This window comes from Antedon mediterranea, chromosome 3 (assembly GCF_964355755.1).
Source record: "Antedon mediterranea chromosome 3, ecAntMedi1.1, whole genome shotgun sequence".
In the NCBI taxonomy this organism is placed as follows: domain Eukaryota; kingdom Metazoa; phylum Echinodermata; class Crinoidea; order Comatulida; family Antedonidae; genus Antedon; species Antedon mediterranea.
This window is the reverse complement of record NC_092672.1, coordinates 13,139,549-13,165,630: the sequence shown is the minus strand read 5'-3', so window position 1 is coordinate 13,165,630 and position 26,082 is coordinate 13,139,549. Positions and strand designations below refer to the sequence as shown.

The 26,082-nt window shown below is 33.1% G+C and overlaps 2 protein-coding genes, 1 long non-coding RNA gene and 1 pseudogene across 3 annotated transcripts; 1 reads left to right on the top strand and 3 right to left on the bottom strand.

Moving 5' to 3' along the window:
• Nucleotides 1-2,273: 2,273 nt before the first annotated feature.
• Nucleotides 2,274-7,475, bottom strand: LOC140044913 (uncharacterized). The gene is made up of 7 exons (XM_072089611.1): nt 7,364-7,475; nt 5,175-5,324; nt 4,442-4,741; nt 3,851-3,918; nt 3,406-3,649; nt 3,026-3,107; nt 2,274-2,863 (listed from the first exon to the last, which is right to left on the bottom strand). The coding sequence occupies exons 1-7, from the start codon at nt 7,473-7,475 to the stop codon at nt 2,506-2,508; spliced, it is 1,314 nt and encodes a 437-aa protein (XP_071945712.1). The 3' UTR covers nt 2,274-2,505.
• Nucleotides 7,476-23,258, bottom strand: LOC140044912 (uncharacterized). The gene is made up of 13 exons (XM_072089610.1): nt 23,186-23,258; nt 22,091-22,459; nt 21,323-21,577; nt 20,655-20,786; nt 20,054-20,188; nt 19,121-19,252; nt 18,850-19,014; nt 18,304-18,624; nt 17,806-18,204; nt 17,160-17,405; nt 16,932-17,066; nt 10,732-10,878; nt 7,476-7,527 (listed from the first exon to the last, which is right to left on the bottom strand). Exons 1-13 carry the CDS (start codon nt 23,250-23,252, stop codon nt 7,490-7,492), a joined length of 2,541 nt encoding a protein of 846 aa, XP_071945711.1. The 5' UTR covers nt 23,253-23,258; the 3' UTR covers nt 7,476-7,489.
• LOC140044914 (uncharacterized) lies at nt 8,862-10,176 on the bottom strand. Its single transcript, XR_011844500.1, has 3 exons — nt 10,006-10,176; nt 9,375-9,489; nt 8,862-9,101 (listed from the first exon to the last, which is right to left on the bottom strand). It is a non-coding gene; the product is annotated as an uncharacterized lncRNA (long non-coding RNA).
• On the top strand, nt 10,534-10,651 carry LOC140045586 (5S ribosomal RNA; annotated as a pseudogene).
• Nucleotides 23,259-26,082: the final 2,824 nt, after the last annotated feature.

Here is a 26,082-nt window from a genome sequence, read left to right as displayed (position 1 = left end):
TAATAATGATATTAAATATAGAAACAAACCACTATTCTTTAAGAACTGGATAGATACAGGTTTTAATCAAATTGGAGATATAATTATTTTCAATCGTCTAATGAAACCTTCTTAAATGAAAGAACACAGATTGTTAAGTTTAGGGGTAGCGTATCTAAGCAGTTAACTTGTAATACAGGTGCACCACAGGGATGCGTTCTCTCACCCTTACTTTTTTCATTATATTCTGATTTTTATAGTGATATTGACCCAAGTAAATCATTCAATGTTAAGTTTGCAGATGATACTTGCCTAGTTGGTTTAATTTCAAATAATGATACATCCCTGTTTAATGAATATGTTGAACATTTTGTAGTCTGGTGTAAACAAAATTTTCTTGAACTAAATGCCAAAAAAACTAAAGAGGTTATTGTCGATTTTAGAAGGAAAAATAAAAGTAATCATATAAATATTGAAATCGATAATGAAATTGTTGAAATTGTAGAAAGTCATAAGTACTTGGGATTAATAATTGATAATAAACTAAATTGGGAGAGCAACACTAAAGAACTCCGTACCAAGGCTAATAAGAGAATGTACTTTATATACAAAATGAAACGGTTTAATGTTAGTTCTCATCTCATTCATATGTTTTATTCCTCTGTTGTTCAATCAATCATTTCTTATTGTATTATTGTTTGGTTTTCTCTTGTCAATGTAAACAGTAAAATTCAAATTCAGAGATTAGTAAACAAGGCCAGCAGAGTGAAATCTTTAGATGAAATGTTTAATATATTCATACTTAAGAAAGTTGACACAATTATGCAAGACCTATCACACCCATTACATTCAGACATCATTATACGTAGATCAGGAAGGGTTAGACTGACACAGAAAAAAATATCCACAAACCTTTTCAGATTTTCACAAATGTACATAGCATGCTATTTATTTAACAAAAACTTTTCAAGATAGTCACTTGTATCATTTGTATTTTATATTGTTATCACATCGTATTATTTATTCTACTCAGGTACAAAACATATCTCGAAATTGTAAACAATTTTGACAATAAAGTTATCTTGTATCTTGTATCTTGTATCTTGTATCTTGTAAACCTATAGAAATAATTAAGCAATTACGTATTAAGAAAAACTGGATAGCTGAATATGTTTCTTTAACCAGAGCTATTCCAAAAGAGTGGTTAAGTATAATTAAACATAATATGCCAAATATGAACCAATATATGAATGTGAATCTGTAATACAATATCAACAATATAATTAAGATGACAACAAAAGATGTTTATTCTAAGTTTGTTAATAATGTTTTTATTCCTCCGAAAAGCATACTTAAATGGAATAACATATTTAATGATGATATCAAGTGGTGTGATGTCTGGAAAAGAAAAGTGAAAAACGAAAAAATTCAGAAATTTGCCCAACTGAATTACAAATTACTAAATAGAATTGTACCTACAAATCTAAAACTGTATATCTGGAAACTGAAAAATAATAACATATGTAACAATTGTGGAGTCATTGAAGACGAAAAACATATGTTTTATTATTGTAGACGTAATCAAATACTGTGGAAAAAATTGACAATATATTTAAAAAGCTAGATAACAGCAGTAGCTTGTTCAAAGAACTCCTGTTAGGAAATAAATGTCAATTAAAAAATCAATTGTATTCAATAGCTGTGTACGTCATATACATAATTAAAATTAAAACTGAACTTAAAAAACCTTTATGCCAGAATCCTTGGATTCAGTTTAAATATATTTTAAAAGATATGAATACACTAGGCATGTTGTAACTTATAAGTGGCATCCATATTTGTATTTTAAAATGTACAGTTTTTTGTATGCATATAATCAAACCACTATATGTATAAAGGTTAAAAGAGTAAAAATCAGAAAATAACGAAAAAAGTAGAAAACGGAAATTTAATATATGAAAATGAAATGTGAACGAAATATGTATGAAAGAATGAATAAAGGTGGTGGTTAATCACAAAAGAGAAAAAAAGAACTTGTTGTTTTTGGCTCGAATTTTCGACTTAAAGTGAATAACTTTAATATTACTTTGATATGGCCAATTTAAATTTAGAATATTTTGACCTTCATTTTTTTGTGTTTCAAGGGACAATACATATTTAAGTTAAATTTAGATGTGCATTGTTTTTCATGTTTGCCATTATAACAATTGTTTTCAATATAATAATGATAAAAATGAAATGTAAAATCCCCACAAAAGAGAAAACAAATCATTCATAAACAGTATTTCACTTGGCAGAATTAGCATATATTTTATTTTACCTATTATTATAAATTAAATAAAAACAGATAAAAAACACTCAAATCATTTTAATATTTAATAAAAACGCGTTAATCGTAACTTGGTCACTGCGATTCAAGAAATTATATATTTTATAGAAAACGATGTAGCCATATTTATGACATATTTACTGCATAAGCAGAATGCATTCAAAGATTTTTCATGTGTAATACGCCTACAAATTGTGTTATTCTTTGTCATTCGTAATTGTTGGTTTCTTAGGCACCGGAGGTTTTATTCGTGCATCAGTTGCTCTTTCCTTCTCTAAGCCGCCAACACAGATTTCATCATACGTTGTATCAGTATCGGCTATGGCGTCTTCTGTTTGTTTATTTTGGGATAAATTGGTAACGTTCAAATAAAATATCTCGTCTTTTGGGGTTTCTTGTTCGTAGGTATTGTTTGGAGATTCTGCCAAACAACGCGCTTCTTTTTGCAGTGAAGTGTAACTGTCGTCTTGGTAATTTTGTGACGGCTTTGATATTGTGTTAATCTGAACGTTCCCATAATCCTTTTTATATCCGTTAACCTGGCGTTTCATTCGTCTGAAATAGGAATTAGTAAGCATAATTATTACTCAATGATAAAGGTTTAAATAATGTTATGGCGTTACTGATGAGAGATCAAAGGTTGTAAGTTTCAGTTGATTATTCAAATGAATACAATTAATTACAATATAGGTCTAGCCAGGGTCATTCGACACATACCTCAATTTGTTAAGAACCACAACGGTAAAAATAACTAACAATGCGACCACTGATGAGAGCACATACATAGCTATCTTTGATCCTAATTAAGAAAATGTATAAACAATTAAATAATTTAGTAGATGAAAGCAAATGTATAAATAATTCGTTTTAGTAGGTGAGTGTAAATCAATGTATAAGCAATTCGTTTACTTAGGCCTAGTAGATGAGAGTTAGAAGATGGAAAAAAGTATCGAAACAAGAGTAACAAACACAATTATTCAAAATATCGTTTACTATTGTTTGAAATTTTCAGGCATTTTAATTTTTTACCGGTAAGCGCACTAATGCTGAGTTTATAGAGTCTGAGTTATTGTCAATTATAAAGAACGAAACCTGACCTGTTTGATTTTCTGGAATTTTAATTGTCCATATTTCACTCCATGGTCCTGTAATTCCTGCTGTATTCACTGCCCTAACTCTAACTTGATATACCATGTCATAAGCTAAAAAGTTAATAGTTGCTTCGGTCTGATCATAATTAACTTGAAATGTTTCCCAAGCGTCTTTAATCCCAGTTTGGTAACCAACGTCGTAATGTAATAAACTGTCACACTGCAACCGTGTAGAATTGAAATCTACAGCCTTGGAGAAAAGTAAACATAACTACAGTAAAATGTCGTTTACATTATTATTAACACATAAAAGTTGATCGATCAAAATTCGCTACTGTCTATATACTTGGGATTTTAAGACAGATAAAACAATACATTAGCTCAAAAAATGGATGTATTATTAAGCTACAACAACAATAAGGTAATTAAAAAATACATTGAAAAGGCCCACCTTCCATTTTACTACAATGGTGTCCTTGATGGTTGACAATGTTTCTATCTTTGGCGAATCAAGAGGTTCTGTAATTGATAATTCATCTTAGTAAATCTTACCTTCCAGTGCTCTATTATATTCTAGTCTATATTTGATTTTGTATTAAATTGTACTAACATTACAGTTAAGATATACTCCCTGTCATATTATGCGTAAATGTTATGTTCAACCAATATATATATATATATATATATATATATATATATATATATATATATATTATATATTATATATTGTACATATAATTATACTTCCATTATTGGTTGTACAGGTTTTTACAATAAAAATGAATACAAAAAGATAAAATTATGAATAAAACAGTATTGTATATAAAATTGTCAATTATTATTCTACCACACTCAGTTTTAATGACAATATTGTCGTCACCAAAAGGGTGAGAACTGAATTTTGTAAAAAAATAAATAAAAAGGAAAAGAGATTATAATGCTGAGAATACGTTTTGTTGCGAGTTGTATAGAGTTTATTTTCATTTTTAAACTATAATCAAAACTAGACAAATTAAACTAATTGATCAAGTTTAGAACTTACCAAGACAAATAGTTCTGATTCTTGTAACAGTTTTCATAGGACCTCCAATGTCATCATAACCAATCCTTTTGAAAACTTGAACCTTTATTTCAAGTGTTGTGTTTGGTATTAAGCCATTGATTGTTGACAGACTTTGTATTGTTTTCTGACAAAGCCAATCGGTGGTGCTACGGTAACACAATACATAAGAAGTAGCGGGTCCAGTTCCAAAGTCTTCGCCAAATACCCATAAGTGAGACACATCTATACTAGTTGCTCGTATATCAGTCACGTTCAATCTTCTCAATATATACGGCAAAGCTGTATTAATTTACACACAAATGATGTACTTTAATTATTATCTTTGTACAATTAATTTTTGATATAATGACTATACCTTTACACGGAAAGGTAATTGTGATTTTACTGTAGTAGGTAAGCATAGTTTTCATCTGCCTCTATCACATTGATTTAAAATTTCCAAGACTTTGTTGATATGATTAAGCTAATCGATAATATAATATTCAATCAATGAAACCTTACAGATACCCTTTAAAGATAAAATTACACATTAAAGTAGGAATACTCAATCATACATCTTTTGAAATCATATGATTTACCTCAAATCTAACTTTAATAAAAAAATTTTTGCCATGCAAACCTTTAAATATTACCTATTTAACTAAAATATACCTTAGATGGCGAATTATTTTGCCTAAAACTAACGTTACACCTATGCTTGTGTAAAACATACCAATACTGCAGTCGGTCCCTGTCCATTCAGAAGTACATCCATTATCACAGCTTCCATTACGATGACAATTTGATGAGTGTTGGCAGTGACAAGGATAGTTACACAAAGCACCAAAGTGACCATTGGAACAAGTACGATCATGCACCAATTCTGAAATTAAAATAACATTTAAATTTACATTTCACTGGTAGATCGTTCTTGGAAGAAGCTCTTTCTCGGACAACTACCTCTTGACAATCACCACCAGGACAACTACAACCTTGACAACTATCCTCCTCGGACAACTACCGCCTGAACAATCACCCGTAGGATATCTACTCCAAGTACAATTAACCTTTTGGACAACTACCTTCCAGGACAACATATACACCCCTGGATAACTGTACGAAGCTAATTAATTATTTCATTTAATTTGTTCGCATTTTTCAATAACAAATTATGGTTAAAAAGTATCCATAAACCTTTTGCAATTGGTCCAATATTAGGCATAGAAAATACTAACCACTCCTTGAAAACAACTGTAGCCTATTTCTTACATAACATTACAAAAATATATAGGCCTACTGTAACAGCACTCTTAAGTTGTCCGGGTGATGGTGCAACAAATAGGCAGTGTGGCTATTAGGGCTGCACCGGTTCCGCGCCGGACTACCCTAGATTTCATCTTACCAGGACCCACAAAGATCCCATTCAGTGCTTCAAAGAGTTACTTCATTGTTCTCTTTCTTCATATTGTAACATTTTTTTTTATTTAAAGCAACTTCCTTGTCCAATGCCCTACCCTTTAAATCAGAAACTCAATATCATTTAATATTTTGTGGTTTGACTAAAGAAATATCCCACCCCAAAATCTACTATAGACACTCTCTATGACAACCTTTTCCCACTTAAAATGTTCATCATCATTATTGGTCTACTGTATTTTTTATTTTAATTTTTTAGGTAAACAAGTCACTCATTGACCGTTGATATGGTAGTACAAGTCTTCGCGGATAAGGACTTAAAACTGGAGGTCCAGTGTAAACCCTCGTATGTGCTTTCGGAAAAGTAGAGGTTACCCCGATGGGCTGGTCAATCCATGTCGTTGCGAACATACGAATGAGCGCCGTTTGGTGGCACTCGACACGAAGGGACCTTTAGAAAGGAAACTCGTGTGTCGTCCTATTTTTCCAGGAAACCTATGAAAAATATTAGTCACCCAAAACAAGTTACAATACTTTTTAAACCTTTTTTTTAAAATCTGATTTTAGTACCTAGTACTTTTTTTTAAATCTATAAACATCGGGACTGACTGATGTAACATTATCAAACGACCCTATAGGAGCTATTTCTAATTATCAGTCTAATGATACAAAACATTAAGTTTACATGCAAATAATAATATGGTAAAGTGGTTTGGTCAAAATTGTACTTTTTGAATTTTTTTATTCAAAATTACAATTGTTATTAAAAATGGATCTTGATGACATATTTTTTAAAACACAGTTTCACAAATATTTTGACAATGAAAAATGTACAATATCAAAGCTGAAACGCGATTTGGTACAGAATTACACGAATTTAAATAGAAACACTCAACATTTGTGGTCAAAGGTTAGACTGGTCCAAACCAGAACAAATTGAATTTTCCACTTGGAATTTTAAGAAACCTTGATAACATGGCTCTATTATAACTAAATAGAAGTGAGTTTAGTGAGGCCACATCTCAAAAACATTGTCCTAATGGGTATGGAGGGTGGTTTGTTCGGGTGGCAGTTGTCCGAGAAGTAGATGTACAGGTGTTAGTTGAGACCACTCTGATTACAATTACTTGGTGTTGATGTTCACAGACGGATACAAAGAATTACTTACAATTATACCAAAAAGACGTGTGAAACAATAATAATCGACTTTTCGGAAATATAATATATTATATGAAAATCTAAAAAAATCGAAAACGATAAATTTAGGATTATGTGCGAATAACAATAAAACCATTTTAGCTGCAACGGACTCCAAATACACTTAAAATATTTAAAAATGGTAAGCAAAGACTACGCATGATGCACAAGTTAGGAATTTGAGTATAAGCCTAGTTGTTAGCTTTATATGTTTTTAATGTTATACAAGCACCGTCATCATTATCAGTACTCGACAGATAGGCGATTATTATGATGAAATATTTAACTACTTCGATTAAGTTTGGTTACCTTGGCATTGAGGTCCAGTATATCCTTCGTAACATGTTCCATTACATCCAAACTTTCGATCACAATGACTGACGTCACACTGGCACCTCTGCTGACAATCAGAGCCATACATTCCAGGTGAACATTCTACAAAATGTCCATAATCACATTTATGTCCTTGTTACCTTAAAGTTGTATTGTCCCCCAAAACATGAAAAATAAAGATGAAAAAAAATCAAATTTTGAATAGACCATTTTGTAGTTATAATAAAGTTATTCACTTTCGCCGAAAAAAAATCCGAAAAAAATATTGATTTCGCTTATAAAAAATCAAAATAAGTTTACCATTTTTTCGAACTCATAAGTTCAGAAATTCCAAAATAACGATGGTTAGCTAACAGCTCATAAATATGCATGATATGTTAATGAGTATCCAAACAGGGGAGATCCGATCTGTTCACCACGTAAACAAACATGTGCGAAGAACAGAAGAAAGTGCTGGGGTTTCCCTGATCGTATGATGTAAAAAGCTCTGCCGTTAATTTGCTGGTAAGTAGAATTCTATTTTAGATGAATGACACATCCTCCTATAATAGTTTTTGGCGTATAGTTATAGGCTTAGCTATCTAGGCTAGGGCTATAATATAAGCCTACTTCTACTATCTAGTAGGGCCTAGCCTCTAGGCCTAGAGTTAGTACTGCAGTTTACTACTGTGTAGTGTAGTGTAGCAGCAGCTGTAGGCAGGCAGATAATCGGGTCAGAAAAGTAGACGGGAACCCACTTTGAGGCCTAGCTAGGTCCTATATGTCGTACTCACCTAGCTAAGCCATCACTCCACAACTAGCTACAGGAAATAGGCCTACTATGTTGATGTACCACTGATATACATTTGGAGCTCGAATTAATTTTAAAGTCTAAAAAAGACTAACTGATGACAAAAAACGAACATTTGGAAAATGATCAGCATACAGTACCAAAGAAGTTGACGGTAGAATAGATTGTTGTTGATAGCAACCAAAACGAAAACACTAGTAATTAGACTAGGCCTTTTTTAGGGAGGAGATGCACTTTTCAGGGATTCCTTACTGTACATTAGTACCCCAAATTGAAAACTTCAGATTCATGTACAGAAATAATAATTATATGTATGCAATAAATTGTGAAATATTTAAATTTTCTATTTGATTTTTGTATTTATACATCATTGTTTTTCAATTTATAGACTTAAGCTAATGAAGACTGGAACAGAAGTTACACCCATACAGCATTTTAAAGGCAACTGGCAGTAGACTCGGTAGTGGAACACAAGATAAATATTGGATGACTATCATAAAGCATTAGGCAAATGTGTCGGTTGTTTTCCAGCTTTTAAAATGTTGTATAGTTTTCATAATTAGAGCAATAACATTTGTATACAGCATTAAATAAATAAAAAATACTACTACAGTACATGAGATAAAATCACCATAATTTTAATGTGTGAAGATTTACAGTACAGTACAGTAAAAAATGAGTTAATTACTTGTATATTTCATTGAATTTCTGCATTATTGTTGACAATTTATTTTCAACTATTAATTGATGTGTTGATTGTGGCATTACAGCAATAGCTTGTCTTCTGTGATTGTTCATCCATTTTAAAGTGTCATAGTAAGAAACGTTCAAATAAATATTGTGAATGTTGCTACCACATTTTGTGTTGATTTCTTCACCATTTTCCACTACTTGCTCATATTGTTCATTCAAGTGTGTTAATACCTATTAAAAGAAAGACATTATTTATTAAAATATGTACATAAAAAGTTTAATTGTGTGAATGTTGGTTTGAACGTTATTGCTTTGGAAGAATTTTCAACATAACGGTACTAAGTACTGTAAAGTACACATTCCAAAAAATATTCAACTTAGATTATTTGGTCATTTTTCCTAAAATAATTACATTATTGGATGTACAGTATAGGCCTAGTTACAATTTTCACAAATTTATATTAGCATTAAAATCTAATTAATCATGAAGGAAAAACCAAGCACCATAATCTCTCCTGGCCCTGGTGGTGACCTTATTTTCTATTTTTGGCAGCCATTCACAAGTTTTCGCTTTTTGAGTTTCGCTGCTCTTATGTATAATTTTTTTAAATCACAAACTCTACATAGAAAAGAAAATTAAATGTTTTAAAATGAATGAAAAGTGATATGAATAATGATAAATTAAAGACTATTATTAATATTATAGTATTATACTAAAAATAAGACGAGTTGGTGGTGTCGAAATTCACACAAGTCACAATAAAACCATGGAGGTATAAAATATTTTATTTTTATACCTCCATGCTAAAACCTTATTCCTTACTCCATGCTCACAGATGAATGTTATAGGCCTAATCCTATTTAAAGCTAGGTTGGCAATAACTATTAATAAGGCTTACAAGTTGTATCTATTAGTATTAGCTAGGCCTGCTACTCACTCAGGGTGAACCCTCACTCAGGCCTACAACTAGGCCTAGTACTACTACCCCTACTAGACTAGCTACTACTCTAGGCCTAGCCAATAGATAGGGGATAGTACACTAGATAGCCAGTACAGCTGTAATGGGCTAGCTAGGCTTCCTAGGCCTATACTAACTAACAAAGCTACACCATAGAAACTACAGTTCTTACTTACCAATCTGCTAGGGCCTAGCCATAGTCTTTTCTTCAAGTAGGAGTTGTTTTTTTTGTTGTTAAACTACAGAACTTTCCCACATCGTCGTCTCGCCATATCACGTCGTATTTTTTTTCTGATGACCTAGAGGTCACATACACGCACAAGAATCATACAATATGCATAATTCATAAGCTAATTCAGGTCAAGGGTTAAATTAAACCGGAAGCCAGCTGGCTGCCAGCCAACCGACTTCCGGTTGACTATCTTTTACTTTAAATTACGATTTTCTAAGGTAAATAATTTTTTTTTTGATCCAATTTTTTTTCAAAGTGAATAACTTTTATGTATCATTAAAATGGCCTTTAAAAAAAAAAAAATTTTTGTTCAGGGGGACAATACATCTTTAATATACTATTTGTAATCATTATACAAATTTAAAGATTGTTTTTGGTACGGTACTCTTTTTGACAGACACACTAAATAACCACTAACGCTTTCAGAATCTCACAATAATTAGTTGCGCATGCAATGGAAGCATATTAAACGTAATACGGCTTTACCACGTTGAAACACCGGTTCTCGTCAGATCACCGAAGTTAAGCAACGTTGGGCCTGGTTAGAGCTTGGATGGTAGACCATCTGGGAATAGCGGGTGCTGTATATGGAGCTGGGGTCCCGTTACTCAGAAACCAAGCACTGAATAAAATTGATATTATGTAAAAATAAATATTAGATGTATCGTACCGTCAAGACAGTCTGGACCAGTATATCCATCGGTGCACGAACATCCCTGTGGTGACGGCGGACACATCACCTTTCTCATACACGATTCGATATCTTTACTTGAACAAATTATACTGCAATATCTTCCAAACGTATCCGAACCACATGCTATATTTCGAATAAAAGTAATGAAAAAGTAGTTATTTCATAATATGTTACTACTACTGATACTTGTTATCTTATATATGTTATACCCTCTTGATAAGTTTATTGTTACTGTTTTTTGTACAGTAGTAGTCACCTTTAGGAAAGAAGGAAAACTATCTCATGATGTATTTATAAAAATGATACTTCAGGATATGGTTTTCTTGAAATTACGAAATCGTATTACGTAATATTGTACCGTACAAGGTTTGCCTATAATAAGGTAGATACTTATGAATTATTGTTAGTAATTATTTAAATGTAGACCTAGGATGTACAGAACGTAAGTTCTACTTAGGCATGTACACAAATGATCAAGAACTGTGCTTTGAATTGATGAAATCATGCGACAGTTAATGTGCAACAATTTGTTTTAGTGTCGAAATTATTATTGAGCATGTTTGAATTAAATCTGAAAACATGTATTAGATAAAACTCGTTGAAGTATCAGATGAATTATGTCTTTCCAGGTCTTAAATACCAAACTTTGATTATTGGAAACTTGGCTTGATATGTGTTCATATTTTGTTTCTCTGTTACATTAAATATATGTTATACGGTATACAATTGCACATATAGTGTAGGCTGGTATGTCGTTTATATGAATGTCGTGTATATTTTTGTTAAAAGCAAACTTTGACTTTGATTTCATATCTTGATAATATAAGGAATGGAAAAAAATGTGTTGCCATTTTTTATAAAGAAATTTAAGGACCAAATTCAAGATGGCCGCCAACATTTAAATAACCCTATTTAAAACTAGAATATCACCAATAACACAAATTATGAATGTGGAACAAGTCCGTTTTGATGGTGTTACACATTATACAATCATAACTATGTAAAGCGATAATCTGTCGACCATCTTGGATTTCAAAATGGCCGCCACTAAAATTAAATTCTTTAAATAATGGTTGTTGTTTGTACACAATGTTCTAAAATAGTCACTTATCATAGGATTGTCTAAATATAAGGCTGTCTAAAGTTGTCTATATAATAGATATATAATACCCCTACTAATTACCTAATCGTTCAAAGTTGGAGTTGCAAAAAGTATGGAACAACTTACGTTGGTATCAAATATTCAGCAACAATTACTTCTAAATCTAAATTATAGATCTCATTTCTTTCCATAAAAGTGAAACTTGTATTTACCACAATATAAAACAAGTGTATTTATACCTTACTAGCAATTATATCCGCCCCAGGGCGGGTTTCTAGATTAGTTTAAAGCCTTCACAGACCCCAGTGTCTCCCTATACCACCCCTCTTCAATAAGATCCCACACTCTTTTTTAAAAACAAATTCTTCACAGGACAAATTTCAATTCAACCTGATAGTAGAGAGGCCATATACACAAAAGTCCTCTATAAAAAGTTTGTGTGGAATTTTTTGTTAATAGCAGGCAACCATGTTGAATGTATCCTTTGTGGGGTGAAAAAACGATAGAGGTGGATGCCATCTTCAGTTTTGGGTTTTATGGTCAGTTTATCTGGTCAAGAGGTCAAAAAAGGTCAAAATATAGGATTTTTTTTTATTCACGGAAAATCATCTACATCGTCAGATCTATCCAAAAAACTGATTTAAAACTTTATATTATAGTAATTATGAGATAAACATTTTATTTTACACATAAATACATTAGAAATTAAATATAAAAGTGTCATTTTCTCAAAATGTTGTTTTTACATACTTCTGTAAAGTACACACATCTTTTAGTCGCGTGCAACGCGACTCTACACCTCACTATGTCGGTCGGTTGGTCGGTTGGTTAAATGTTATTACGCACTCTTTTTGCCCGATTTCTGTTTTCTTGACTTACTTTTCAACTTGAAATTACGTTATACGAACACGTCAAAAGTGACAGGCTACGCACGTGTAGATTAAAAAAATATAAATGTTTTTGAACATTTCAACATTTTTAAACATGTTCAGCAATTTCGGTCAGTTGGTAGGTTGTTCGGTCGGTTGGTCGGTCGGTAAACACTAATGAGCACGCGACTGCAGCCATCTATATGGCCTTGTTAATAGGCTGTCACCAGTCTGTTTTCTTTTTTGTGTTGTCCACCAGTCATCATTTTGATTTTTGTCGGTGTTATATGTATGAAACGCCATATGTGCCAAAAGATTGTTTTTTTACTATAATATTATTAATATTAATAATGTAATAATATTTAGAAATTTTTTTTTTTAATTCGAAAACAGGGACCCCCTATATTACCTAATGTCGAGATGTGTTTGTTGGGGTCAGAGACCCCCTGTAATGTAATTATATAAACATTTTTTTCATTCTTTCAATGATACAAGTTTTTGTTGAAATTTGTTGTTTCCAGAAATCTCGAAAAAGGATCCTGGGTATCGATTCTTTGTTTTCACAAACCCTAACTATTGGACTTTATCAAGGTTGGAAGGAGTGGTAAATGGGTTCTCCTTCTTGAGGCCTTCGCATCTATGCTATCTTGGCTGACGGTGATAACAGATATAAAACTCCTTAAGTAATTAAGAGGTCCTTTATATACATGGATACGGTTTTAACGTTATTTACAAACATTACGTTACGTACTGTGTCCAGGTATGGAATCCATTCTCCAAAAAGACATAAACGCACTTGAAAGAGGACAATGTCATGCGACAAATCAAATTCCAGCTATCCATTCTTATTCATATGAAAATCGTTTAAAGTTTCTTGACCTAACAACCCTGTATGACAGACGAATTCGTTGTGACTTGATTGAAATTTTTCAAAAGGTTTCGAAGGTGTAGCCAAGGAAGACTTCCTTCAAATGAGATGCAATCTAAGCTGAAATAAATTTCACAAAGGACTGATGGAGATCCAGTTTTTCACAATGAGTAATCATATATTCGAATAGTTTGCCAACCGAAGTCGTCATTTCTGAAACCACTAACACATTTAAAAACCGATTAAATTTGTTGTAGAATGAGGTTAAAAGGATAAACAAGTTTACCTATCTAAACTAATCAGAACCAAGTACCAAATATTGATTCTGCATGACATGGTCAGACTGATCACGAATCACACATAATACACAATATTCTTTCGACCTGACAGATGATAAAGAAGATCTTATATTTAAATTAACAACTTATTGAAAGAAAAAAAAACCACTGAGAAAGCATCGGATTTCTATAAGGCAACTGTTTCGATAAAGTATATAAAAACAAAAAAACTGACAGAAAATCTGCTGATCAACCATTGGAGTATGATCATAGCCCAATTTTTATATCTTTAACCAAATAATTATGACTTCACATACCTTGATGGATGGCGTTGAAATACCCACAGATGTTCCAGAAGAAAAGTTAAAAACATGATGGTCATGCACTATAGGATTCAGTAAACATGGCCTTAAAACATTTGGTGACTATGCAAGTATTTATGCAAGTTACCTGGATATTTCGTCATTTTGTTGTATTTGATCATTACATTGAAAAGGGGTGGATAAAAGCAGTGACACGATTGAAAGGATAGTCTCAATGTACTAATCTGTACTTCCGTATGTGTTTTAGGCCACACTCATCGGCTTGAGCAGATAACTGTATAATAAAAGACTACTCTTTGGAGGGTCTTAAAATGCTACCTCCATCTAGATTCAGTGACCATATATCATTAACATTAGTGATATAAATTTAACCTTAAATATTAAGTATTTCACTTTACTCAATAAATATTTAAGTACTGTATTTCCACTTTTAGGGAAATACTTAAAATTTCAAAAACTCACCTAAGGTAAATACAGACATCAGAAACTAAACATACGAGCCAACTATCAGGCAGAGATCAGTATGTGGCCTAAATGAATGGGGTCGTTTGGAAGCCCCTGACCGAGTTGTCAGTTTGGAACTTGTTACATGTGTATGTATTCTGTAAACTAAAGAGTCAGATGAAGTTGTGACCGAAAGCATGCATGTGTGGTTGTAATTCAATCGTTTGCCGTAACCCAGATGGCCATTATATATTAGTGCTGGAAGAAATACCCACCTCAGAGCGTTTACCTTCTTCCATCCCAGAAAAAGTTCGAATATTGGCATGGGCCCATGCTGCCCATTACTCCGAACCCTCAAACCCCCTGTGACCGTTTTAAAATAAAATTTAAGACATTCCAGTAGGACTCCAATTTAGGTTCGGCCTATTTTGATACTGTAGGACTCATCCTCCCCATCCATTGAACATCTTCCAGGAGTGACTCAAAAAGTTTAAATCTTCCCAGTACAATTCTGGTCTTTTTGACACCACACTATAACCATCAGCCCAATGAAAATTATATTTATTTCAATTATTAATACCGATAATTAACAGGCCTGTGCTCTATCTGACCTTATGACCTTGAAAATGACTTTAAACTTGTAAGTTGAAAAATTGATGAACTTGACCATCTACAGCAATATGTCAATAATGATCCAATAATGGTTACATTTCTTTTAATTAGCTTATACGTTGTTGAAAACAACTGAAACTTCTATTTTACCATATTTGACCTTATAACCTTGAAAATGACCTTTGACCTGAAATTTTGGAGCGGCATCCACCTTTCTCCTATCACCATTCTAGCCACAATAACAAACCTAACTCTTTCCATGGCAATTGAAATGTAGTAACTTTCCCTAGTACAATTTCAATCACGTTATACTTCATTACGCCAGGGCTAATTAAAATACTTCATAACAATTTCCTACCACACAGTTCTGGTCTAAGCAAAATTAAATTCCCGGTACAATTGCGGGCATTTTGATACACCATATGTATGGTTACGTGCTGAAATAGAACAAACATTGAAAGTGAGGAAAAGTGGGCCATTTTGACCACATTTTGACCCCTAATGCCTGGTTCCCACTAGAGACGCAACACAACGACGTAACGCAACGTAAGGGATTTAACCAATCACAAGCGATGGTCGCTTGTCATTGGTCAACTGGTTTGCGTTGCGTCTACGTCCTTGCCTTGCGACCTAGTGGAAACCAAGCTTAACTTTGATCCTAGATGGCTGATGATGTTAAAGATGTATTGTCCCCGTGAAAAAATAATTCTTAACAACATTTTTGTTGAATATTCTATTTTAATGTAACATAATAGTTATCGACTTCGACCAAAAATCGGATCGGAAAAAAATGTATTTACCCGAAAAAATGTAATTTAAAGCAAACATTGTCAAATTGGCTGCCAGCCAATTGTCAAAATTGCTGCCAGCCAATGAATTTTTGGTTGAATTAACCATTTTCTTTGTCATTTTACAAGTGAAAAAATATTTTGTTGTGTTTTTTTTATGGAAGTGATTAACTTTATTAACACTACAAAACTAAACACACATATTCAAAGTCTGATTTAACTAATCTTCATTTTTCATGTTTTTGGGGACAATATATCTTTAAAATGTAGTTTAGAACTTTCCCGGTACAATTCTGGTCATTTTGATACCCAATATGCAAGATTAGGCCTATGTGCAGTAGCAAAAATTTGCATAACGAAAAAACAGACGTACAAACTCTCTCACTTATAATATAGATTGTGAAATCCTGTAAAAATATGGTGTTAAATAATAAATCCGTTATTGCCAGGTAATTCAATGTCTGAACCTTCAGGGCCATGGTCACGTTTTAATAAGAAATGTAATCGATTTAAAAAAATGATATACTGATGAATATAGGTTTATAATAATTGTTATATAGCAGAAAACCCATATGTCATTAATTGTAACTAAATATTATTCATAATGGGTGTTACTTTGTCCAAAATGGTACATTTATTGGATATCTTACGTATTGGCGGCCATCTTGGATTTGACAACCTTAAGCTTTTTAAAAAAAAATTGCAACATGTTTTTTTTATTACTTTACATCCTAAAGATACTGATGAATATAATAATAATTTTTATATATTTTACTTTAAATCCCAAAAACGCTAAATCAGCTGGAATTTTGCTTTTAACAAAAAAATGACACGAAATTACATAGTGGTCTACACTAATAGGCTATGAACAAATGAGGAACACTTCACACACCTATTTCACAATTGATACCACGAAACCCGACGGTACAGACACATGCTCCTGTTACGTCATCACAAGCTCCACCATTGTAACAAGTTGGACAGTTCCGTAAACAATCAGGTGGTCCCCATTTACGAAGAGGACACTCTGAAAATAAAATTTCACTTATTTGAAGTAATAATCGATTGTTTATTACAAGTCTGTTAGCATTTGAACATTGAAAGTAAACAATTGTTTTACCTCTGACAATTAGATTTGTAATTCCTTTATTCCCATTCTCCCAATTTTCTGTAGGTAAGCATTCGTATATTCCAGCATCTTGTTTTCTTACTACATCAATTTTGATAAAAAGACTGTTGTTCCATTCGTTTAAAGTAATGCCATTGTGGCGCCACCATTTATCTGTCGAGTTGTCACCAACCATGTTCATCATTACACGTTCTCCTGTACCGGTTGTCCAGGTTTTTCTAACAGACATTACTGATGCTACAACATTATAATTAACATTAACCAATGACTGAACAAAGTAAAATATAAACAATAACCACATTTTATAAAATTCCGTATTAGAAACTATTAATAATAATTATAATTCTAAATTATATTATTACAACTTCAACATGCTGTATTTGATGAAGACCAAAATTGAATTGATGACTGCTTTGACTGGATACACTTTTTTTTCAATGGTATATTGATGGTAATAAATGGTCGGTCTATAGATAAACATTAAAACACATTGGGTCTTTTGCATTCTTTCATATATGCCTATCATTATATACAATATGTAAATAATTATAGTATGGTCGCTAATGTGCACCTTGTGTCCCACCAACGTCATAATCATTCAATTCCATTACCGTGGAAAGATTTTTCAAAAACTTACCATGTTTACTTAAGACGATTAACACAATTTCGCTAGATATATAACTACACATTTGTAATTTATTAGCTTTTGCGTAAAATACTCCCAGTTTATTAACGCCACTGGCAGAGTCAATATACACACGTAAGGCATTGAAGTGTTTCGGAGTTGCGATTTGGACACGAGTTCCAACTGGAAACATGGTTTCATTGCCCAATATCACTCCTACCCTGGATCCATCGTTCCATGTTATTTCACGACCGAGAAAATCTTCTCCAATTTCAGTTACAATTTTTCCGATTTGTATATCACTTGTTTGATGATCACTGCCACTATATCCGCCAATAAAGGTAGACATCGTATTATCATCAACGTCAACTCGTGGTGTGGCACAATAAAATGTAAAATCCATGATTTTGTCTGAAAATAACCAAAATATGTTACTCTCCGTAGTAATATCACTTGTATAAAAACGGTAATAAAATATATCTTGCAAATGAGTTAGTATATCTTTCTTACCTTCTCCTGAGGTAACAACTATTTTACTTGAACCAATTGATGTATAATTCTCTCCATCAATCTGCCTATGTAAAATAATTCTTATTTCATAGTTAGTTCTTGGTTCTAAATCATCAATGTCCACTCGCATTAAATCGTCCACATTTACTTCCCGCCATACTATAAATGGAAATCCAGAGTTCGGTGGTGTCCGATAAATTACTTGGTATTTTATGACGGGTCCGGTTCCGTAGTCAATACTACTCCTCCATGGTTCCCAGCTTATAGTTATACTGTTTTCTGTAACACTTGTAGTTGGGTTACGTTTGAGAATTGGCAAAGCTGATAATGATAAAGTCTGAATGTTTTAAAGCATATTGTGTTACATAACGACGATCGTATAAAAAAAAAAATGAAATTCAGATCGAATTTATTTATACTATTAATATTTAGTGAGTAAATAATATATTAAAATGTATGCATATGAGCATTGCTTATTTATTTAATTGATGATCGAACTACAAAGAAAAATATCATATACGATTTATTGAATATAAACTAATTTACCTATTTGACAATCAGACCCACCCCATCCACTAGAACAGCTGACGTCATTTAAACATTCTCCAGTATGTTTGTCACAGCCTGCTATGATGTCTGTTTTTTTACTCTCACAGTGACAAGTATATTGACAAAATTCACCGAACATACCAGGTGGACAGGAGAGGTGTTCTGATTTGTAAAATATTAAACAAGTTTAATTGTTTTGAAATTAACAATCATAAATACATTTGAATAGATAGAAAAGTAACGATCGTTTGACTGATGCTGCACTCACCTAGACATGTCTTTCCTGCATAACCCAAATGACACACAGAATCCTCGGCACAACCTTTGTGTCTATCGCACACATTCGTCGGACAATGACACACACATGCGCAGTCCGGACCATACATTCCCAGTATACATTCTATGCATAATTTAAAAGTTATTTATATTTATTATTTATTTTAACTGAAGACAAGAGTGCCGAAATCGCTCCTCTCAAATCGACAGGTAGCGTGTTCCAGATCTGTTCAGCGGTGACAGAAAAAACACCGTCACCAGCTTTCCGATTAGATCGTGGAACGAAAAGTCGGGTGGGATCATTGGAGGAGTGAAGTCGACATTAGTAATTAAATGAAAGCTGATCACGGTTAAACGTAATTAAATCAAAAAGGTACAAAGGAACAACAGAGTAAATACATTTATAAACAAAAACAATAATTCTGTACAAAATTCTTTTTTTTTTATATGAAGCCAATGGAGATCTTTTAATAACACACCCGAATGCTGATCCCGTCCACACGCAACGACCAGTCTTGTTCTGCAATCGCTGTAATCGTTTAGGATCAACTTCGAGGGCACCAAGCAAGAGCGAGTTAACGTAGTCAAGGCGGGACAGGCATTGGGGCTTGCATCCTTAGAAATATATTGAAGTATGTGCCACTTACGGAGTTGGTAATTCAATGACTTTCATAAAGCATTTACTTTAGAGGACATATTTAAAGAGCTATCAAACATTACACCTAAGTTTTTAATACACTTTGATAGACGAATAATAATATTGTTATCTCATTTTAATTCAAGATCTGGTAGCGCGACACTATTATTTGCAATGCAAAAGAACTCAGTTTTCTATAAAAAAAAAAAGTAGGACTATAGCAATTTGAATGATACATTTTTGAGATACAAATCAACATAACGATATCTAGCAATTTCGTCTCATTACCTTGATCACATACATGTCCAGTGTACCCAGCATAACAAGAGCAACTGAGTGGATGTGGAGGGCAAAACGTCTTTCCAATGTGTTCCGTTAGAGAATTTATAGAACACTCTCTTCCCCAGTTCGACGATTCACAACCTGAAATACAAAGCCTCAGTTGAGTAATAAAACATGCAATTTGTACAGAAATACATCCAAAATTATAAATACGGTCTTTCTCACTGTTATTTATCTTTTGCTAAATATTCTAAGCCGATTTACAGAAAGTAAATAGATGGTATATAATTAAAGCCAAACAATTCGATTTTCAAATAACGGTTCCCATATAGGCTAATATTAAAGTAAACATAACCATAATATTTAACTTCCATACAGTAGCAGGGAAGATTAAAGTATTGCTCAATCTTCCCTGCTAGTACAGCTATAATTACACATACCAACAAAACTACAAATGCAGCTACTGTCTATTTAGGGTCCAAAACTGTACCATGTCAACTGTACAATAGATAGACAGCAGTGACGTTATTTACACGAAATCAAATTGGAGGATTTATGTTTAAATTTACAATAAAATGAAATGTAAAACATTGTGTGTAAACATTACCTTTTGAACAATCTACGCCTTCGAACCCAGCCGCGCAGATACATAAGCCGGTAATGTGATCGCATATTCCACCGTTGTAACATACAGGACAATTTAAATCACAATCTGTTCCCCACTTCCTTTTCGAACATCCTATTCGAAAAATTTGATATAAGATAATCCTTATAATAACTATGGTTCTGTCTTTCTTCAGGCATTCAGGCTTTATCAGATTATAATCAAACGTCTATCGTTTATTGATTACACAAGTTATCACATGGCTTCAAAGTTCTCCTATTGGTCAAATGGTCAAATCAGGAAAAATTATTCTTCTACATGCTATTTTATCATTTCCTTTAATTCCATTTGATTCCCTTCTCTTTAAAATCGCTTTTGACATGCAGAATACTTAATTGCTGATTTTTACAAAAATCAGTATCAGGCCTAATGTGTTTTTATGCTATTTTAAAAATTGTCTTATTCCGTTTTAATTATAGTTATTTTCATATTGTATATTCCAGATATTGCGTAATTTTCGTACATAACATATTAATACCATAATTATTAGTCGCTTATTTATAAGTTGCATTACATTTTTAGATTTAAACTTTTTATTAAACCAAACCTTCAACAAGTTAGTATAGTTGAACACTAAAATGCTACACTCTAAACAATCAGGTCATGCATACCTTTAACATTTATTTGAATAATGGCATGCCTTCCGTCTCTTCCTGTTTCATGTAAGTAACACTCATACACACCCGCATCTGCCATACGAACATTGGTCAATTCAAGGTTACTTTTACCATTGTATGAGGTTATAACATTTCCGCCATTATGTCGCCACCTGTAACTACCTGTCCCATAGCTGGTTACCATTATTAAGCCTGTCAAATCATCACCGATGCTTGCAGTTAAAGATCGATACTTAGGAACAACAGTTGCTATGCGGAAAAACAGTGTTGAATTAAATTCATTATTATATTAATTATATTAAGTTGTTAATGTTTTAGTTTTATTTTTGTTACAGTTACATTACGCATACCATAACAACAATAATGTAACAACAATACAAATAGAAGAAAGACATTACAAGTAATAAAAATGGAAAATAGAGATTAAGAACGAAAAACAATACACATGTGCGATGTATGCAGTTTATGTCTAAATGAGTTCATGTACCTGTCGCCATCGTTAATATTGTCCGACGGAAGGCGTAAAGAAAAAAAAAGATCATGTCAATCGTGTCGGGTCAATGTTTAAGCATGGAAGTATAGACTTTACACAAGACTGAATATTATTTTGGTCTTTAAAATGATCTTATACTATAAGGCCTATGACATACAGAAGTGTTGATAATTGTATTGTTATTGATGCCGATGACTTTTCCTTTCCCCATACCATTTCAGACGATCAGTCTATAGAAAATGAAACCAAAAACAAAAATAGAAAACTACCATTTGAATTTAGAATAACAAAAGGTATAAATTCTTCTTTGTTTTGAGCCATTGCTTTTCCGTAAAACGATCCTACTTTTGCAATACCACTACTGTTCGGCATTTTCATTATCAAAGCCTGGTATTCTGAAGTCGTTTCTGTGCCTAAACTTGTTCCAGTTGGAAAGAATGAATTATCTAAGACTATCGGCGGGTTATCACCATCCGTCCATTCCACTTCATTTTCATTAGAATCAGTTTCTGTAAGGATATTTTGACCTAGAAATATTGATGTTGATTCTTCTGATTTATGTAGGTATCCACCAAAATTAACCTCATCGTTTGCATCAACCACGGCACTATTAACCACTATTGTGAAATCCAAAACATCTGTAAAATATAATATTGTATCTTATTTACGTATAGATACCATTGTGGTATTGGCTAAAAACAAAATATGGTACAAATTTTAGTAAAACTTCCCATCACAAAAAAAGCAATAACATCATGTCACCTCTTCAAAACACATTATTATACTGCCATTGTGCTCAATAATACCTTACTCCAGGAATAATAGATCTCTATTACTGTGTATAATTTGAATTTAAAAGCACTTGGATCAAAGTAAACCAAGTCAATACAAATAAAAACCCATAAACCGTGACACGGCATTGTTGATACAGACACGTGTATAATTTCAGTCTTCAATAGAATTAAAGGACACAATTACAGGTACTATTATGGAAGAAAATATACAAATAATGTTTAAAAATAGTTTAAAAACATTACAGCAAAGTTATTAGTGTACGAAATATTAGTACATATGAGAAGGTGGAGTATGATATTAGTTTCCGTTTAAATTGATTAAGGTAGGCCTAACATTAATTAATTTCCAATTGTTGGTGGAGATGTATCGCAGTGCCCATTTTATTTATAATTATAGTTATAGTATAGTAACCTACTGCGCTTAAGACTATAATTATACATTTTGCTTTGTGGAAACTAAAAGAAACAATATGCAGTAATTGAAAGAGAATATAAACAATTTTTCTCAAAATATAAAATAGATACAAATTCAAGATATACAACATTATCTACAATAAGTTGGTTACTAACCTGCAGACGTCATTGACGCACCAAATATCAGAATTGCCAGACTCAGATACTCTTTAGCGTTCAACATGGTAGAAAGCAGTAAGCATGTGACGATTAACTGAGTGTAACTAGTTTATCTTTGAAATTGAATTCATTATTATACGTTCATTTCCGTGTGGCTTTGTAACGTTGAAAGTTTTTTTACATAGTCACCCTCACTCCAGGGAGTAAATCAGACAATAAAAAAGTACAAAAGTAGTTCATATCAACAACAATTACGCTCCAATAGACTAGGCCATGAATGAGGTAGGTGCCACCCGGAGAGGTAGAAATTCTCATATAACTTTTCTAGACCAGTTTTTTCTGGGGAATCCAAATATATTGGGTAAACGGGCTGTAACCTGAGAACTTGCGTGAGGGCACTTTTTTTCAAAATGGCTGCCAGTTAGAGTAGACTATGATATCTTGGCAACCACTGGTCATAGAGAGTTGATTTTGGTGTCAAATTGTTTGGAATGTACATGTTCCTATTTGATGTAATAGAACATTTTGTCCGAAAATGGCCGGAAATACCTCTATTGACCTTTGACCCAATATCTAACAGATATCATATCTCCGTAACTACTCGACACAGAAAGTTGTAATTGGTGTCAAACTCTCCAAAATATAGATGTTTATATTCAAACTAATAGAACATTATCTGTAAAAATGACCGGAAATAACGTTACTGACCTTTGACCCAAAATGCAAGACATTTCTCCTATCTGATCACGTTAATCCTGTCAATTAATTCATTTTGTGCCAATTGGAGGTTGACATTCTCATATTATTTTCTGGACCAGTTTTTCATGTGCAATCCGAATATATGAGATAAATAAGCCAAAACAAGGCCAAGAATTTAATTCTTTTACTACATACATGCTTCCCTTTAGTGTTTCAGTCTGTATGTCGTGTATTAATCTTCAAGATCGCTCACATCACTGCAATCTGAAAAGTCTTCATATTCATTATGTGTAAACAGTTCCTGGACATCAGTAGGCATCACTGTCTCAATCCATTTAGGCTCCATTTGTTCGTTCCATCCATTGTGTGTACTGTTGTTGACAAAATCATTGACGTCTGCTGATTGCCATTCTTTAGTAATGAAGTTTGCTCTAAGTATATAAAACTCAAGGGTCTGCTGACATAGTGGCAGTAATGATATATCTGTAATCTTGTTGTGTCTGGAAAACTTTCTGTTGAAGATATCATATCTTGCTTGATTTACACTTTTCCCCTTCACTCCATACAATGGTAAAACATACTCTTCAAGTTCCTCATACAACTCTTTTGATGGAACATCTGACACTCCAAGGTTGCAGAATGTGTCAACAAATGTTGCTTTTGATTCCAGAAGTTTCCAGCAGGTACGTTTTCCTTTCCGAACGAAAGCGGAGTTATACTCGTTACCTGTAAAAGCATGGAATCCAATAAGGGATGATTTCTGCGCTCTTGTTAAATCAATGTCACTCAATTTCAGTACATTTCGGTATTTCCCAGTGTTTGTATCAATAATTACCCTCTGCCCATCATCTATGAAATGAGATAGTGAAATGACTGGAATGTCAATGTCTCCAGAATGGGAACGAATTATTGCTACGCCTTGATTGTTATTTGTTAAAGCATGCTTTGCATGCAGGATGACTTTCGTGTCGGCTTCTTCTTGGCTACTATTAAGCTCCGGAACCAATACAACATCTCAGTTTAGTAACGTAGATGCATTCTTTGTACGATGAAAAGTAAATAACATCACTCCTCATATCTGTTAGAATGCTTTCTTTCTTTGACACTAGTACACAGCGAATAAGCTCAATCAATCTGGTCTTGTTCTCGCCGTTGGCAAGGAAATTGTTGAAATCACGGGGCAACTTTGATATTTTTGAGCTTACAATTACTTTTGGTGCAATACCGCGTCTGTTTCTCGCAGTGCTCGACCAGGATCCATAACATCATCTCACTTTATTTTCGAATAGTGGGAAGAAACTAGAAATCAAGGCAAATGGGAAAGTAAAAGTAATATAAGCTAATCGGGATGTTTTAGGAAAGCTTCTTGCCACCTCAACAAAGCATGGTAGAATAATTGACTTTAAGAAAGCCTTTGAGTATCCACTTACCCCTGTCCCGCTAAGCCTTGCTAATGCAGATGGGACAAGACGAACAACTCAGAAAAGTGTCCTAATGGAAATTCTCATCGAAAGTTCAACAGATGTTATAGATCCTGGTCGGGCACTGCCAGCAAAGGCTACTGTCATTGCCTATGTTGTTGACTTGATGGCATTAATCAGAACATTTACATCTTACCCTGATACGTACGAGGATCTTGTAGCAAAGGTTTTCAACAGCATCCCTAAAGGATACAAGCGTGTTGATATTGTTACCGATGCATACCTGCCAAAAAGCATTAAGTCTGTTGAGAGAAACATACGCGGTATTGCACCAAAAGTAATTGTAAGCTCAACAATATTAAAGTTGGCCGTGATTTCAACAATTTCCTTGCCAACGGCGAGAACAAGACCAGATTGATTGAGCTTATTCGTTGTGTACTAGTATCAAAGAAAGAAAGCATTCCAACAGATATGAGGATTGATGTTACCTACTTTTCATCGTACAAAGAATGCATCTACGTTACTAACTGAGATGTTGTATTGGTTCCGGAGCTTAATAGTAGCCGGAAGAAGAAGCCTACACGAAAGTCATCCTGCATGCAAAGCATGCTTTAACAAATAACAATCAAGGCGTAGCAATAATTCGTTCCCATTCTGGAGACATTGATATTCCAGTCATTGCACTATCTCATTTCATAGATGATGGGCAGAGGGTAATTATTGATACAAACACTAGGAAATACCGAAATGTACTGAAATTGAGTGACATTGATT

Coding starts and splice junctions, on each gene's coding strand:
- LOC140044912 (XM_072089610.1), bottom strand. CDS start 23,252: ATGTTGAACGCTAAAGAGTATCTGAGTCTGGCAATTCTGATATTTGGT. Junction 19,253..20,053: donor TGGACATGTATGTGATCAAG/GTAATGAGACGA, acceptor AATTATGCATAG/AATGTATACTGGGAATGTAT. Junction 10,879..16,931: donor TGGTATCAATTGTGAAATAG/GTGTGTGAAGTG, acceptor TTCGAAATATAG/CATGTGGTTCGGATACGTTT.
- LOC140044913 (XM_072089611.1), bottom strand. CDS start 7,475: ATGTATGGCTCTGATTGTCAGCAGAGGTGCCAGTGTGACGTCAGTCAT. Junction 5,325..7,363: donor TACTGGACCTCAATGCCAAG/GTAACCAAACTT, acceptor TTTTAATTTCAG/AATTGGTGCATGATCGTACT. Junction 3,650..3,850: donor CCATTGTAGTAAAATGGAAG/GTGGGCCTTTTC, acceptor CTTTTCTCCAAG/GCTGTAGATTTCAATTCTAC.